At 41.0% G+C, this 18,441-nt stretch overlaps 1 protein-coding gene and 1 long non-coding RNA gene across 2 annotated transcripts in view; both read right to left on the minus strand.

Annotated features, from left to right (window-relative positions):
- Window positions 1-18,441, minus strand: part of LOC126528558 (uncharacterized) — an 89,338-nt gene that overhangs the window by 54,976 nt on the left and 15,921 nt on the right. The window contains exons 4-6 of the mRNA XM_072284539.1: window positions 13,540-13,932; window positions 9,329-9,347; window positions 8,418-8,797 (exon numbers count right to left, since the gene is read on the minus strand). Coding sequence (XP_072140640.1) covers window positions 8,418-8,797; window positions 9,329-9,347; window positions 13,540-13,932 — 792 coding nt within the window. The remainder of the gene's footprint in view (window positions 1-8,417; window positions 8,798-9,328; window positions 9,348-13,539; window positions 13,933-18,441) is intronic.
- LOC140213092 (uncharacterized) lies at window positions 13,972-18,131 on the minus strand. Its single transcript, XR_011890002.1, has 2 exons — window positions 17,736-18,131; window positions 13,972-15,321 (listed from the first exon to the last, which is right to left on the minus strand). It is a non-coding gene; the product is annotated as an uncharacterized lncRNA (long non-coding RNA).

The following is an 18,441-nucleotide window of genomic DNA, read 5'->3' on the forward strand; positions in this document are numbered from 1 at the left end:
AGCAGATGGGTCGTTCTGAAAGGATTCAAGGTATTGTGTGCACAGCGAACGTGGAAGAATCGGTACCCAGCGGTGTCTGTTGGTGTTGTAAATGTAGCAGTGCAGCACATCGTTTTTGAGTTTAAATAGTTGCAGTTGTCAATGTAACCTGGCATTATGTGCAGGAGAAGTTCCGCACAAGGGATGGATAATGTGGTTGCAGTATGGACCAGAACGTTGACCCTAGGCAAATTGAGTGCCACGATTGGAAGATAGAGTGTGAGTACCCTCTAGCGGTGATAGCGTGATAGCAACCTCTAACGGTGATCATTAGTTCAGGCTGTCAGGTAATGCTGTGAGGGGGGGGGGAGGGGCTGTCAGCAGTCGGTGTCAATGCTGCATTGACTTCTTGGTAGGGGCTGATGAATGAGTGGGGTTTGCCTCGTGGCTAACGTATAATTAATGCTTTTGGCCGTATTGAGACGTAACAACATCAAAATCGCGCTCTTGCAACCGGGGCACCCAGCGGGCATGGCTTCCAGACACATTTTTCATGACGACGACCAGCATAAGGTGTGGTGGTCGGTGATGAGAGTGAAGTAGCGTTCATAAATATATGGCCAAAATTTTTCTATGGCCCTAACTATTGCGAGGAGTTGCGAGTTTTTTGCTAAGTGCATTTTTATGTGTTTTTCTTGCTATGCCAAAGATTTGTTGGTATGTGGTGATATTGAGTCTAACCCTGGCTTGACTGAAAAAGAAATGTTGATGCAACTGCTATCTTCATGAGATGATTATTTATGCTGATTACACAAACATATTCTTTACAGCCAAATCTCTTGTCCAAGCTGAGGCTATGGTAAACAGGTATTTAGGTAACTTACAATCCTGGCTATGATACAACATGTCTTCCTTAAATTTATCCAAAACCAGCTATATTATTCTTAGGCCAATTAATACTGCTGGTTTCTATAAGGTCAACATCCACTTTAGACACGTAATAATATGTGAGGTTGATTGTATTAAATTTCTTGGTGTCTGGTTCCACCAGAACTTTTCCTGGAACCCACATGTATCAAAATTAGCATCAATAAGTAAAAGTATTAGCTGTCTTTGCAAAGCAGCTAATCTGGTAACCGTGTGGTTGAGTCTGCAGATGTATTACGCACTTGTATATTCTAAGTCAACCTATTGCATTCTAGTATGGGGAACAACTCCAACCACTAACTATCAGAAACTATTAGCACTTCAAAAGAGAGCTTTGTGGTGCATTCATGGTTGCTATGGCAGACCAAAAGATTTTTTCCGTGTCGCCGTTTCGCAGTGACGATTTGAGTAAAACGAACCAAGTCTACCTTTTTCATTTGCTGCAGCATATTAAAGCCAACAAGTTACACACTCAAAACAATACTTTGTCTAATGACACATACTATTTTCGAAAACAAATTCATCGGGTCCTCAAGACATAAGTACTAACTATGGCAAACAAAAATTTAATTATCAAGCAACTGCGGCTATTAATAAAATGTCGACATATGTTCATTTTGATGTTTCATTCAAAATGTTTAAAAAGGAAAAAGAAATATCTTATCGATTCTGGTTTTGGTTTGGTGTAACACCGTTTTTACTTTTGTATGCTTAAATAACTAGCTGAATCATGCAACACTTCCAAGTGCAGGTGATTTTGCATTTATATATAGTTATATTTTCGGTTATCTCTGTGTATTCTGGTGTCGGACTGCACAGGGGAGCCGAGGCCTTCATCAAGCATTCCAGCCTTTAGTCCTGGCTTCCTCCTTTGTACGAAAGGGAAAATAAACTTCACTTCACATCACTTCTGGCCAAAATAATATCAGTGCTACCATAGAAAATATCCAAGTCAAACAAAAAGAAATGAAAAAAAAGATCACTGCCTTAACTGACAGAATTGATGGGATGGAACAGCAGCTTTCCTGCTTTAAGAAATTAACAATTCAAGTAAATGATATAGAAAAAGCGCTTTCAAATGATACATTAGCTTAGGTCATTAAAAAAGTAGATGACTTGGAAAACAGAAGTCGCAAAAACAATTTAATAATATACGGCTTGGAGGAGTCTTCTGTAGAAACTACTGAGGAACTAGAAAAGAAAATCGTGAAAGATATATTCATAGAAAAACTGAGTGCCAACTCCAGCTATAGAAAGAATCCATAGGCTGGGCTCAAAAGATAAAAATCTCATCCTCTAATCCTTAAATTCATGAATTATGGTGAAAAAGCAACCATCCTGAAAAATTCCTACAAACTAAAAGGCACATCTCTGCCTCTCTCTGAAGGCTTCTCCAAACGGGTGCATGAGATGCGTAAAAATCTATGGGTAAGCACAAGTGAAGAGAGAAATAGGGGTGTCAAAGCTAACTCGTTTATGACAAACTTAGTGTTGACGGAAATTTCTACGCGTGGAATGGTGAGAAAAGCCAACATTATCTACTAAATGAACAGTCCAGTAGATGACCAATAACACAACCCTGCACTTCATTACGAATCCTAAACATAAACTGCAGAAGTGTATTAAAAAATACCACTGAACTGATAGGTAATATACTTTCTCACGATCCCGACATTGCATTACTAACGGAAACGTGGTTGAATGATTCAGTCTTCAACAGTGAATTTGTACAAGTTGGCTTCAATGTATTCAGGAAAGACCGCGGAGCTAGAGGAGGCAGAGTTTGCATTCTTTTTAAATATTCTTGAACATTATTAAAATGCCTGATGTACCTAACGTTGAGTCCCTTTTCTGTAAAACTTATCACGGAAATGTTAAGTACATTATTGGTGTTGTTTACAGGCCACCCTCCTCTGAACCTACCGATCTTGTTTAATTGAAAAAAATATATGAGCATTCACGTAAAACAAGGGGATGGCATTATTTTATCTGGCAATTTCAACCTTCCTAACAATGGCTGGAGCTCGTTGACAGTTCAGAAGCAATAAGACAGAGCAGGCAAAGCAATTATCCACCAGGTATTTGCCTACGACCTATTACGAATTGTTGATGACTTTACTAGGATACAAGGGCATATCCACGCTTGACTTTTTTTTTATATGTGATGTTCCTGCTTCTAATGCTAAATGCGAAATTTATCCCGGCATATGATCACCAGATGATACTACTAATGCTCTCTGGCGTATCTATGAACGCAAAAACAAACTGTCATTTTCCAAACTTTTTGCGAGCAGATGATGTTTCAATAACAGACATGTTGTCCTTTCATTTTGATATGTTTTCAAGCAGTGACGGTAATGTAAACAATCTCTGGGACCATTTAAAGGATATTATTAAAGAATGTGTTGATCGTTTTGTGCCTAGCATTGTAAAAAAAAAAGTAAGAACCTTTGGATAACTTGAGCTACACTACAGCTCAGAAGGAAATTGAAAAGACTAAAAAAAAAAAAGCTGTCTAACGAATTTTCGAGTACAAGAAATATTCACCTTAACCATTCAACTCAGAGATCAAGTTGTGAAAGATAAACAGAATTACCATGGGGTGCTATTGGCGCATCTTATTTCAGCATCCCCAGAAAAATTTTAGCGTCTGGTTGCTCCTTCATCATGCAATTGCAAGACTTCTGATGTTGAGGGCTGCATTAGTTACCTAAGACTGCTCAAAAATAGCAAATGCATTTAACAATCATTTTCAATCTGTTTACACTAGAGACAATGATTTCATGCCCAATTTCCTTTCTTCTGCCCATACTCGATATGGTCATTAGTGAACAGGGCATATTTAATATGCTACTAAGTATTGATATCAAAAAATCATGTGGTCCCAATGACATCCCGAATGAATTTTTAAAGCGGTGTGCTGAGTGGGTGGCAAAGTACCTTCACATATTTTTTTCGAAATCATTGCAGGAGGCAGGGGTTCCAAGAGACTGGAAAATAGCTAAGGTGATACCCCTACACAAAAATGGCAGCAAATGCTGTGTAAAAAAACTAACATCCGAAATCATTAATCTCAATCGCTTGCAAATTGATGGAGCACATAATACATAAGCACATTTCAGTATTTATCGAGGGGCACAACTTTTCACCAAAGAAAAACATGGGTTTCGCAGGGGCTTTTCTACACAAACTCAATTAATAGAAACTACACATGATTTTGCAGTTTCTATAAATAATATAAATCAAACTGATGCAATCTTTTTGGACTTTCATAAAGCCTTTGATACAGTTTCTCCCAATAAACTGCTTTATAAATTAAACTTGGTACTACAAAACTCTAAGGCAATATCATGGATTTCATCATACATTACTGACCGCCAGCAATTTGTATCTTTTGACCAGCATTGCTCAGGTAAAGTTTAAGTATCGTCCAGGCCCCTTTCTTTTCTCATCTTTATAAATGACATTGTTACGACATCCCAGTTAAAATTAAACTATACGCAGATGACTGTGTTTTATACTCTCAGGATAAAAGCACATCTGACCGGCTGCTCTTAAATCAAGCGTCTCAAAGGGTTGTGTCATGGTGTGAAAATTGGCAAATGTCCTTCAATCTTGAAAAAACAGTAGCAATGAAAATTGCATGAAATGAAAAGCAAATCATGTATCGCTCATTTCCCACCCTACTAAAATCTCGACCAGAAATTGTAGTATCTATTAAAAAAAAAGGAATTCTTGCTCTGTTATCAAGTAGTTCTATTCGGCAGCCATTAATGCGTGACTGGCATAAGTGACAACTCTCTCATGTAGTGGTATCTCACTGTAGAAGGACAGCAACGATCCCATGGTCACTAGTGTCGATGTGCAAACAAGTTGGTGCATTCTCATTGAAGTGACAGAGGACCAGGTTGGATGTTAAAGCTTGCTTGAGGGCTTGGAAAGAAAGTTCACAGTCATCTGCCCAAGTGAAAGTAGTGCCAGACATCAGCAACTTATGGAGGGGTGATGCCATGGAAGCAAAATGACTGATGAAGTGGCGAAAGTAGGATGCCAGACCCAAGAAACTCCTTGTTTTTGATTTTTTAGGGTGAGGGAACCGAATCACAGCAGCAACTTTGTCAGGATCTGGTCGAACGCGATCTTTTCTACTGATAAGGTGGCCCAACACTTTGGTGTTCTTTCTGACCCCACAACACAGTCCCGTAATGGTGATGATGAGTATGTACCAATGAGAAGATGAAGTGGATGAATAATGCTAAAATATATATATATATATATATATATATATATATATATATATATATATATATATATATATATATATATATATATATATATATATATATATATATATATATATATATATATATATATATATATATATATATATATATATATATATATATATATATATACACACACACACACACACACACACACACACACACACATCATCAGCCTGGTTTTGCCCACTGCGGGGCAAAGGCCTCTCCCATATTTCTCCAACTACCCCACTCGTACTAATTGTGGCCATGTTGTCCCTGCAAACTTAATCTCATCCGCCCACCGAACTTTCTGCCGCCCCCTGCTACACTTCCCTTCCCTTGGAATCCAGTCCGTAACCCTTAATGACCATCAGTTGTCTTCTTTCCTCATTACATGTCCTGCCCATACCCATTTCTTTTTCTTGATTTCAACTAAGATGTCATTAACTCGCATTTGTTCCCTCACCCAATCTGCTCTTTTCTTATCCCTTAACGTTACACCCATCATTCTTCTTTCCATAGCTTGTTGCGTCGTCCTCAATTTAAGTAGAACCCTTTCCGTAAGCCTCCAGGTTTCTGCGCCGTACGCGACTACTGGTAAGACACAGCTGTTATACCCTTTCCTATGAGGGATAATGGCAACCTGCTATTCATGATCTGAGAATGCCTGCCAAACGCACCCAAGCCCATTCTTATTCTTCTGATTATTTCAGTCTCATGATCTGGATTTGGGGTCACTACTTGCCCTATATATATATATGTATACATACTTACAGATAAAGGAATTGAAGTCAAGTAAATTGGTCGTAATTCATCTTCAAAGAATAAAATGTCACTGACAAACATGATGATGGATCAGGTGTAATTGAGCATCTCACATTAATTAAATACTCGTGGATCATAGTTCAGAAAAACAGTAGGGGCTCGCCTATACTTGCAGCATAGTTTTGTGGTAGAAACATTATGACCTAGCACCATTTGCTTGGCACCATTCAAACTGTGCACTAAGGTCACGAATCCAACAGATGTGAAAGAGGGAAAAGCCTTCACCTTACAAGACAACAGTCGTGGCAAGACGTGTCTAAATATATATATATATATATATATATATATATATATATATATATATATATAAGAAATGAAGCCAGAACTGCTTGCCACTTCTTGAAGAACTTGGAAAATGGAAAGCCTGTATGTAGGGTCTGTCACACGGACAGTTTCAATGCCCATTAATGGTTATTTACATTGAACTTGTCGTGCGCGATCAAAGCAGCACGTTGAACCAATGCAGTGCGCAAGGTTGAGCTTTCCATAAATGTGTGAAATTACTAATGTAGCATTATCCCGTGATTTTTGTTACACGTACTGCGTAATTGCTAAAGCCCACGCTGCAGGAGAATTCATATAGAAAATTATAGTTAGCGTATGTAATTTGTGCTGGGTTACACAAGCTTAAGTTGAGCATGAACAAAGAAGGAATGTATACTGGGATGGCTCGTGAAGTATTTGTTATAAACAATGACACTAGAAAGAGTGCGTCATTTCTTCAAGTACTATGCCAGGACATTTACTGGACATCCTTCTGCTGAAGCCCATAGGACATCCCTACAATTTCCTTATTTGGACGCGAGACTTTAGTACTTGTTTTGGATGCCCTTAGGATGTTTGGTGTTGTCTGGTATTATCTTGTAGGTTAATTTGCAAAATGGACAAACACAAGCTCACATTTGTGGACAATTGCTTTTATTTTCATCTATGCAATCGTACATTCACGCCCGCATCTACTGCTTACCACACCTTTAGTTGTATCTAGTCACACTCATCAATCGCAACAGTGTACAGAGCGAGTATGAAAGTGCATTCAATAAAGGGCCCCTCACCAGGCCACATAGGAAATCTTGGTTTTGTGCTAAGCAGCCTCTGAGGAGTTTTCAACCTCGATATTTCTTCAGAATAGTTCATTAATACCAGAGATGGAAATATTTGAAGTATTGCGAATCATGACTTCAGGAGGTGAGCGTCACCGCCAACCACTGATGTCAGTGCTGCCAACACAGACACTCTCTCCACTTTCCCCGTCTAGCCTCTGCAAGCAATATTCCTTCCCTGCTTTTGCTCATACCGGAGCCAGAGGATCGCGTGAAAAATATGCCATGGGCCCAGCCTTCATTTTTCTTTCTCTCTTGCGCACGTTCTTGCAGCGTGGCGCATTTCTGGTGACAATCGCACCCGTTCTGTACGAGAACAACTGATTAGCGGTACAAGTCAGTGCCACAATCACGAGTATTGATGCAGAGGTGAGAGGATGAAAGAGCATGATCGCAGCACTGGAACACGGTAGAAAATGACACAGTTTCATTCTCTATGTGCAAGGTTGGCAACAAGCAGACGGAATGGAAGTACATCTCTCTTGCTACAGTACGAAGTAAAACAAAAACGCGGATACATTTGGTTTGTATGTTTTATTATTTTTCTAAATTGTAATTAATCTGTTGAAGCAACATACTGAACAAAGAACTGATATTTCCTTTAATATTTCTCGAAGCCACGTGTCACTGGGAGACATCACACATGGAGGAAGGAAAAAGATAGGAGGGAGCACACCGCAACGCCATTGAAGCCAAACCTGGTGGTCCAACACTTGATTGCATATCAAAGTGTGCGGATGGTGTTAGTGTTCCCACTCTGCAAGCAGATTGAATGCAGGACATCTGAACAAGCGTGCACCGAAAGAAACTACTGGCATAGCTACTGGGAACCAAACGTCTTGGCAAATCTTGATTCTTGCCCCGTGATTCCGACACAAGAGTTCACGTGTTGGGCCACCACTGTGGCTTCACAGAGTGTTCACTTGCTAAGGCTGGCTGCATGACGTAATGCTCCCTCTCATATTTTTCCTTCCTCCATGACGTCACAACACTGCCATGTATGTAGGCACACGTGCTTCTGCCAATACGGCGAATATGTCGACGGTCAACTTTCCGGCTGGAACCATGGCACCTGTGAGAAGGGCAAACATCATTTGGTTTGAAAGTTAAGCTCTTTCCATAGAACGTAGGGATGTAATACTTAGCAGACGCTGCCATTAGCACACATTTTATGCACTGCACTTGTCCGCTCAAAAATGGCCAGACTTCAGCGTTTCTAGTCCGGACCATTTGAGTCTTGTGACAAAGCATATGCGCCCTATGAACACAGTGGATGCATGTCTTCGTGCTTCTTCATCTGCCATTTATGTGTGAACACCATCGGGCAGAATCGACACTTAAACGGCTTCTCGCCCGTGTGCGTTCGAATATGGGCCTCAAGGATTCTCTTCTGCGTGAAGGCACTGGGGCAGAGGTGGCAAGGGAAAGGTCTCTCGCCGGTATGCATGCGTAGATGCCCAATGAGGTTGTTTTTCCGTGTGAAGGCTTTGCTGCAGTAGTCACACTGATGCGGGCGCTCGCCTGTGTGTTTTCTTTGGTGATTCTGCATGCTGGACTTGAAAGTTGTGGTGTAGCCGCACACAAGACACCGCCGCAGACTCCCCTTCTTGCGACCTCCTATGTGCAATTCTAGAAGAGATTGTTGCTCAGGGCAGTGATCCACAGCAACAGAGTCTGCACAAATCAAAATGGCACATTCTCAGCAAAAAGAGAGGAAAATTAAAGAGAATTAGATAGTGAAGTTCGCCAGTACGAGGTTCAGCTGGCTACTCAGTACTCAAGGAATAGAACTTGCACATAAACATGCCCAAATTAACAACTCTTGCAGCTTACCATGCAGTCCACATGTGAGAAAGGACACTCATGATGCATCTAAAGCTTTGTGTGCTGGTAACAGTCTGGACTAGTGTACCGAATTTTTTTCCTTTCATGGGGGAATTTCTAACATGTTTAGCACAGGCAAAGACTACAATGTGCAACGCTTTAGAGAGGGAAATGAATGCTGCCAAAATTTCTCCTAGCAGCCACACGTCAAAAGCAACACATGTGGAGCAAAGCTTCCCAAATCAATGAGTGTTTGCTTGCAACCCTAAGACATATAGCTGTGAATATAGAATGAGGCACTCACATGCTGAACCTGTCCTCGTTGAATGGTGAGTGTATGTCAGTGATAAGATGTATACCTGCTCTGCAACCTAGAGTGCAGTCAAGTGTGAAATGGACAACTACCTGACTGATTACAGCAGACCTGCAAGATTGAACTTCACGAGATTGAACCCCACTTGGCAAAACGAATGTCCCGTGGCATGTGTCTGATTTGACAGCAGCAACATGAGACAGCTAGGTAGTCTTGAATGCAAATCACATGTTCCATTTCGCATTGCTGCTCAGTGTGCACATTTGTTGCATGGCTGATATGGATGGCTGTCAACAGTGACATCTAACAATGTTTTTCAGACTTTATTTGGGCTTATTCAAGTTTACAGACGATATTCAAGTTATCACAGGGTAGTTTGTAACACAAATGTTTGAAAGTAAGTGAACATCTACACTACTTATGTGACACAGCTCTAATGACACAGCACTGACATAATAGGGCTAAGCTGCAAGCTTCTTGTTATGTGCACGTGCGTGTGTGTGTGAGGGGGGGAAGCGTTCAGCTACAACAGTACGTGATCTGAGCACTGCTGAAGCTATGCATGCATTGCGACGAGCAGTCATCTGCACCTGTAGTATGCAGTTTTCGTACTAATTCCTGTAGAAGTCTGTGAAAAAGAAGCACACGCATTCTGGACCCATGCAAGTTATGAATATCAGAAATGGAAACTAGTGATGATGAGACAAAATGTATTGTCATTAAGCCATTTATATGCATGGTTGTTGTAATGCACACATTGCCCGGTTTTATTTTTTTCCTCCTCTGTCAACTTGTGCTTTCTAATGAATTCAATGCAAATGTTTTCTTATAGTTTGCAGTTGTGATACCACAAATTATAGTCAATAAAGTCAAGCAGAGCAGTTTTCTGTGCATTCATTGCATTTGTCCTATTACAGTGCCATAAAATGACATGAGTCTTTTGGTACTTCAGCAACAACATATTCCAATAAACTGAAGCAGCTTTTATTAGTACACCTATGGCTTTTGGAACAAAATATCTGGTGTCCCAAAGGCGGCATACTGTTCCATTGAACACGTTGTGTTTTGAAGCACTAATATAACTGAGACAAGGAGATATAAATTCCAAGAAAACTGAAGGATCCACGTGTACTCAAGGTTGATCTCTGATCAACGTTGATCACACACACATGCACACAACTAGAGAAAAAGCAGACCATAGTGAGGAAACCTGCCAGTCTCTTAGTTGTGGCAGAAGCTTGAAGACAAGTTTGTGGAAATAATTTTAGCTGAACGAGTGGCGGTAATCATGTCAGTGTGCCACCACAGTTTATGCAACGATTTCCTATGCATGCACTTTGGTCAGACACACTAAAAATTCAGTGAAGCCTATACACTTGCATTCCACACATCCTTGGGTATGCAAACTTGTGCATGCTAACTTGTGAATGCAAACTCTGGCCGAGATTGAGTCACAGAAGTTTTGTGGAGTAGTAAGAACAGTCCAAAATGAAAAACGAAAAAAAAGAAAAGGTTAAGTTGAAGGTTTCTACACGTGCTTAACATTAAAGATAATAAATATACATGAAATTTGGCCAGAATGCAATTCGGCTTTCTACGAGAAGCGTAAAGCTTCAAAATTATCCTGTTGCATAGGCGGTACCATCAGAACCTCTGCAAGCCTGCTCCTTCAACCGGGCTTCTTTTGCTAGACTGCCACGACGAGATTTAGCTTCAGCTGTCTGTTTTTCAGAGATTCATTTGATTCGTTTCTGGTCTCACTGGTTCCTCAGAATTATCAACTTCCAATTTGGAAAGATGCCCTACTTGTGGCCCGGATGGTTATCTCCATAACCGTGCAAGAAACAAATTTTGTTTTTGGACACAACCAAATATTGACGTTGAGACACTTGGCTGCAGTTTAGGGTTTGCCCTGAATACAGCGATGCGACAGCTTTCTGCATGTAATTCTTTCATATGTAGGACGCACAGCCGTGAAAAGTAGAGAATGAGCTGATGAGAATGAGACTGAAAATGATAATGAGAATGAGACTCAGTCAGGGCTAGAGCTAGCTAGTTGTTAGATCAGAAAAGCTCACCATTTTGGCAAACATATGGTTGGGAGCACCATCAGAGAGCAATCAGTAGAGCATGAATGGAAAAATTAAGACCCTACAGCTACCATTCCTAATCGTTTTTCGCAGTCTTCAGGTTGGAGAAATGCACCATTTTTTTACATGTGGAAAACTTAATGTTGAAATGCAATCTTGCAACAATTTTTTTTTTAATGCCATTTTTCAAACATCTCATATTAAACAAAAAGAAATCCAGTACATCTACACCCTTTGGTGCTGATGTGGAACGTTGCAATGCAGAAGGCCTGGTGACATTTCCAGCAATTAAAGGGGGAAAAGAACACTCTGTAAGAAGAATAAACACGAGGACACCTGTTGGAAATGTTTTAGATTTCCAAGTTCAAACCAGCTCTGCTTTTTGCCTGAACTAGTGTTAAAAAAGTAATTGCATTATGTCTTGAAAGTGTATGTAAAGATAAAACACAAAAATACACAAGCTAAATGGTAGCCAGGTTAACTAGTATACCTCCCATGACTTGCTTAAAAATTTTGTTGTTGCTTTGGCCCCAACTGCCAGCAATACATATTTTCGGTGCTATTATTTGTGACCTATATTGAGCGTTCTGAAGTGCCTTTAAGAATTGCTTCTGCCATTCTAAGCACACTGACTGTGTATAGTAGGAAGTGAACAACAATGTATGCTTAAATAAAACATAAACACTACCTCAAACATTGTGATCCACACAGAGTATGACAAGTGCCACTACTAATCACTGTGCATAAACATGACAGCGAAATGGTCACCTCATGCATTACGATTTGACGAGGAACTCTCATGACCTACATTTTCTCTGAGGATGAATGACACAAAGCAAAAATATCCTAAGGCCACATACAAGGTGAACCACTAAACACCCCCACATAGCTCAGCAGGGCAACAGTACATAATGAACACTGACAGTTCAACATCATGTGAACAACGCTGTCAGGCACGAATGGAGGTAGTGCAGAACTGTCGGACATAATTAGCCCATTGCAAGTGATTTCCAGGCACCTCATAGAGTACGCTTTAGTGTGTGAATCTCTCAAAATGAATTGAAAAATTCCACAGTAGCAACCTTGGACAAGCCAACTGCAACAGTGTTGTAATGACAGGGATGCTTTCATCACACAAAGCCTTGATCTAGCGTGAAAATATTGAAAAGAAAGTGTATGGAGAGGAAGCATATCACACAAATGTACATATAAACTAGCCGCACGTGAAGATAGACTTGCAAGGTGACACCAACAGCTCCAGCAAATGGCCTGCCACTACTTCGTTGCTTTCTGAGCATGTTAGTCTCTTCCAAATATCTCTCTAACGATATAAATCATCAAAATGAACAGTCTATTATACACTGTCACACATTTATATTTCACAATACCCTGTGGCGCAGCTTTCGAGTTACTGCTATAATTAAGTAGATAGGATGAAATCACTGTTTCTTTTACCGTCCTATGAGCAATACAAATTGTCTTGCCACCACATCCAAGTTTCCTATATGCCTAGCTGTGACCATTCTCACCAGACCTTTGGAATGCTGCTAAAGAAGCTTTGTTGTGGTTTATTCTTGAAAGGATGCTAAACATAAAGATAGGTTGATCTGTATCACTAAATTATGCTCCTACAATACCAGAAAAGCCACTCTTACTGCAAGAGAACACTTGATAAAAAACAAGTTGCAAGGCCGTGACGTGGGATTGTGACAGCATGTAATCCGATATCCATAATTTTTCTTCATCAGTAAAAATTTGCTACCCTGTATTTTAAAACAGACAATTTTTGAGGACTTCACTGAGCCACACAAGCCCAAAAATGTTGAAATACTTTGGAATCAGCGACAATACATTAACAAACTGGCGGTGGTGTTCTTATATAAAATTAAAAAACTGCAGTTTGTCCTCCATTTACATTTTTTGCAATAAACTTCTTGCCACAACATTGACAAAAGCAATGTCCTGAAGAAACACTTGAATAAAATATTCCCTCAGAACTCGTATGGCTGCCAATTTCATTGATTCACTAAACTAATTTATCGTTGCGCTTTAGTGTCTATAATCCATTTAAGTATGCATAACCGCAGTCCTCCTGCAAAGCCTGACATTCTCATGGGAACTTAAGGCAGGCAAAAGCACCTTGCTTGCAGAGAATTCCCACAACGCTCACTACCAGCAAATGCGACAGATATGAGGCAAGCCCTTCAAAGGGCAGCAACCCCGTTCAAGTGCATGCGGAGCTCGTGACATCTTCGCGGCAACTTGCGCGCGAAGGCCATGGGACAAAAGCGACACTGGAATGGTCTCTCCCCTGTATGTGTCCTCAAGTGATGTGTGAGATTAACTTTCTGCGCAAAGGCCCGAGGGCACATGTGGCAGCGAAATGGTCTCTCGCCGGTGTGGATGCGGAGGTGAACGGTCAGGCTGGAACGCTTTGTGAACGACTTGTTGCAGTAGCCGCAAGTGTGCAGCTCAGGGTCCACATTTTCCGAGGAGCACAGGTCGCTCCCACTAATTTCCGTGTGTGAGAAATGTTGTCCAGCATGTCTGGCAGACGAGTTGTCTACGTGTTGATGAGTCCCGTGCTGCCATCTGGTGGTGCCTGCAAGATAAGTTATTCAATTTAGTGCAAGAACTACACTGTGTTGAAAATTAAACTGAACAATTTGCTTTTATTACATCTGCCAGATGACGTCTACAAGCGCTGGTAAGAGCTAGGGAATGCATGGAAGGTTTGATGACAGCATACACTATGCCAGAACCAACTGTACATACATCGCTCCTTACAAAACAGGGAACACCAGCCAAGAAAGGATTTTAGGATCCTGAATATTTGCTCATCAACACCATAACACCAACACCAGCTTTCAACACCATAGCTACTGTTATCCGCCCTAGCACATGTCACCAAGAAGTAGATTTGCATACAGCAATATCAGTACAGTTTAAAAACTTTGCACACATCACTTGGTAAACATGACAAGAACTCTTTCTTCCCCTGCTATCTATACATCTAATAGCTGCTTCGATATTAGTCAAATATCAAGCCGACAATCAGTACTTTGTGCAAAAGACAATTCAAGAATTAGTAAATGCAAAAAACAATGCTGCTTAACAGTGGTAAGCACCGAAGTGGAGGCAAGTATTTTCTTCCTTCAGTCAGACTTACAACCTCCTGCATCTTTCCTTCTGCCATTTTCAAACTTGCAGCATGCTCTTTTCAATTTACAAAATAAAGCATCAAGAATGCTCTTTCAACGTTCACACTGGATACAGCAAATGACAGTAGATCAAGCACAGTACTTGAAAGGGCAGGTCTGCTCGGACATGCATTTTGCAGAAAACTGGGTGCTTGATGATGACGATGGCACACTCCTGGTAATGATGACACCACATCGACTGTGTGGCAGCGTCACACCCCAGTTGTGAAACAGCAGCAAGCAACTCTCAAATCAAACGGTTGTCAACAGTTAAGTCTTCATGCTTCGGTTCACGAAGTGAAGTTGCTGACGACGATGACTTGCTGGTCTACTGCAACCACAATTTGTGAGGAACGTTTCACCACACAGTATCGCTCCACTTTCTGCAACAGTGGTGTAATACTCTAGGAGGTCAGTTAGCGATGTCACAGTGCTTCTCCTCATCTACGACTTTATTGTATTAATCTGCCAAATCCAATCCCCAATTATAAACTACCGGCAAGTATGGGGTGGACTGGAATATGGTGATTTCGTGCAGCTAGTTTCTTAGAGCCAAGTGCGAGGAAATGTATTCGCCAGCATGACACCTATGCCTACTCTTTGCAAATGAGTTTCATTTGAAATTGTCAGTTCTGGGCAGAAATTCAAACACAGGCCACAGGAGCAACTGCAAAACACTGCACACACTGAGCTCGTTCATCTACACAACCAAGATCCAAAGTTATTTCTGCAAATGTTCAATTTGCTCCTTTGATGTTGTCTTCCTTCTGCTGACCTGTTAAATGGCTGTGGTATCTGTAAAAGACGAGAGCACAAAGTGAAGAGATTTCACCACATGAGAACTGCAACAGACATGGTTGGCATATGTGGCATTGGGTTTAATAATGTACTTTGTCTTCACCTCTGCACTTCCTAACCCGACATGGTGGCTATGTGGCTACGCGGCTGCAGAGTTCGAGGTCATGGGTTCAATTCCTTGTTGCCACAGACACATCTCTGATGAAGGTGCATAAAAAATGATGCTCGTGTGTGTGCTTAGGTTTGGGCAATATTAGAAAATCACAGCTAAAGAAAATTAATAGAATGCATCCGCTATAGTTCACGATAGCTACAGTTGTTTTGGCACCCAAGATCAATAGATCAACTCCCTCAACTCCCAAATTATTATTTTTTTTTCATTTGCACTTAATAAATTTTTATGTATAATTAATTTACTTAAGATATATACTGTAGGCAAGCTGTGTCTTTCTCAGTTATCCAGAAATTTAGCTGTATTGTAAAAGATTCTCTTCCTTGACATACGCAAGTTTTGCATCTGACAAAGAAATTATTTTACAATACAAACTTTGAGGTGGAGTGAAGGGACAGAGGTGCCTAAATAAACCAAAGGTGCTGAAATTAGTTTGTATCTGCCAAATGAAGCAAAACAACCTGTTGCTTGAACTTTGGCGATATTGGTACTTTTAGGACACTAGGGAGTTTTAGAGGCAGACAAGCTAAAGTTAAGGGACGTTGTCATCAGGTGTACAAGAGACCACAATAATTTTTTGGGCACACAAAGCCACTTTCGGGTGCTATTTGTACACTCTAAAGTAACATCTAGGGCTGGGGAGTTCAAGGGCAAGAATTTCTGCAAAACGCTATGGAAGAGCTAATAGCTGTTGCATTGTATGGAAGTATTGGAGCTGCTCAAAACATGGAAGTTGTTTCAGATTTTGCACAATGCAATGGAATATGGGTGCACTTCAAATTTCTATACATGCTTTAAAGCAAGCATATTCCGAGATTTCAGGTGTGGTATACTGAATGGTGCTCTGAAAATGGTGCTTGATCTCGTGTTTGTGGCAGAAACACGGGTAACTCATGATGTGTGCTTCGCAACAGCATTGGAGGCAAATGTGCTGTCACCCGCGATACTGTTTCCTGTAGATTTAATAGCATTTGAAGTATCTCAAAAATTTAAGCTCCAGTGAGACAAGTCAAATAATTCACACTCACAAGGGTAAAAAAAACAGAGGTCGAAGGGCACCGCTGTGCCTGGCTTCGTGTCGTGTCTTGCATTGTTCTCCATTTTCATCTAAGCAGTCTGCAATGTTGAGCCGCATCCCATAGTTAGCTACATTAGCATCCAGTCTGCACCTTTTAGGAGCCCCCCCCCCCCCATCAAACAATGTGCATGCTGCCACATTGTGTTCGATTGGCATAACAGCATGATAGTACAGTGCAAATGTGCAACAGGCCACAAATTTGTGAAAAGAACTAGTCGCAAATAAAGTTATTTTCCTCGCTGTAGAGTTAAAAGAAGAAAACATTTTCCATGACACCCTCCCTCCTTTTCTCTAAATAAAACATTGATACCAACAAGCCCATGCGAATCCTTCCAAACCCTTTATCAGACCACAAAAGGACTGCTTCAAAACTACTTTACAAGAACTAATAATCGCTACAGTAGATCAAGTACAGTTTACAGCCCCATTTAGCCAAGCCGTGAAAAAATTGGCAATTTTGCCTGAAGGGAGAAGCAGTGACAGCAATAACAAGCTTAAGCACTGCACTTGGACTCCTCAGACTGTGCTGTACCTATATGTGGGCACGACATGACGAAACGCAGCACGCAAGGCAACTCCTGCTGGGCAGAAGGAAAATTAAGTGCCAGTGCCGTTGCAGGCATCACATGTCGACGCTGCACGAGACAAGGCAAATGGCGAGCCATCAGCATTATTCTGCGCCCAGTGAAATTACAACAATTTCAAATAGCAGGCCCTAACATTCTTTGGCTATTTTTAATTGCAATCACCAAAATTCTGATGAATATATCAGTCAATGCCATAAAACCTGGTCAGAACTTGAGCATTTCAATAATATTTATTTAATAATTTAATATTTATTGCCATCGCAATAAAAAAGAAAACGCAGAGTCCATCGACAGTGATGGTAAAAATGTAAGTGAGTAGCCGAACGTTTCTAGAGTTATTCGCTTAATTAAAGGAATGATGCGCTTGAAGGCATAAACCTTCAGACGCCCCAAAGCTCTTGCGCGACAGCTTGCGCGTTTAACTGGCCTTCGGTGACGTATTACACGGCCACTTTCGATCGCAATCGAGCCCAATCCTGATCGAAAACAGGCGGAAAACCCAAAGAAAGCTGTTCGCTTAAAGAGAGAGAGAGAAACAACTTTGCTGATTATCACTAAAGCTTTAAAAAATTGCCTTGGCATTGGTCGTTGTCGTTCGCCTGAGTGCACAACAGATTTGTCAGTAGTACACTATCGTCCAGTCATCAGGAGTGCGTAAGGCAGAATGCAAATAGGATATAGGTCATGAGACAACGAAGACATGCTGAAATCACAGAACACCTGCGTGCGAATTGTTAAGAACTTGTTCTTGCTGCTGCGAATCACGATGGAGCTTCCCCAGATATCTCGGAAGACAAGATGTGCGAAAAATATTTCCATCTGTTCTCAAGTTCATTCGGTTTCCGGCGCGTACCTGCAGCGATTGAGTGAGGAGGTGGAGGAAGAAGAAGCAAAGGAAAAACCACGTAATTATTGTATGAAACTATATGGCAAAAAACAAAGGCAAAAACAAACAGGCGCATGATTGGATAGCCCTATCAAAACCCACGTGATTGAACGCAGCCAATGGCAGCCATGTGATGTGGACGCGGGTGTCTTGAAAACAAGTAATGCGCGAAGCAGATCGTGCGGACTTCCTCCGTAAAAACCGTACCGGTGCAGCGGCCGGAATAATAAAGCCGTACGACGTTACTGTTTTGCAAAGAGCTAACTTAGTCATATAAATTACCCTAAATCAGTGCCTAAAGTTGCTGTGTAGGCCTGTGGGGTACTTTTGAACGGTTTGCATTCGGACCGCGAGCGCGGACCAGCGCCTCCAGAAAAAAATAGGAGGCAATGGC

Source organism: Dermacentor andersoni, chromosome 9 (genome assembly GCF_023375885.2).
Source record: "Dermacentor andersoni chromosome 9, qqDerAnde1_hic_scaffold, whole genome shotgun sequence".
Lineage (NCBI taxonomy): Eukaryota > Metazoa > Arthropoda > Arachnida > Ixodida > Ixodidae > Dermacentor > Dermacentor andersoni.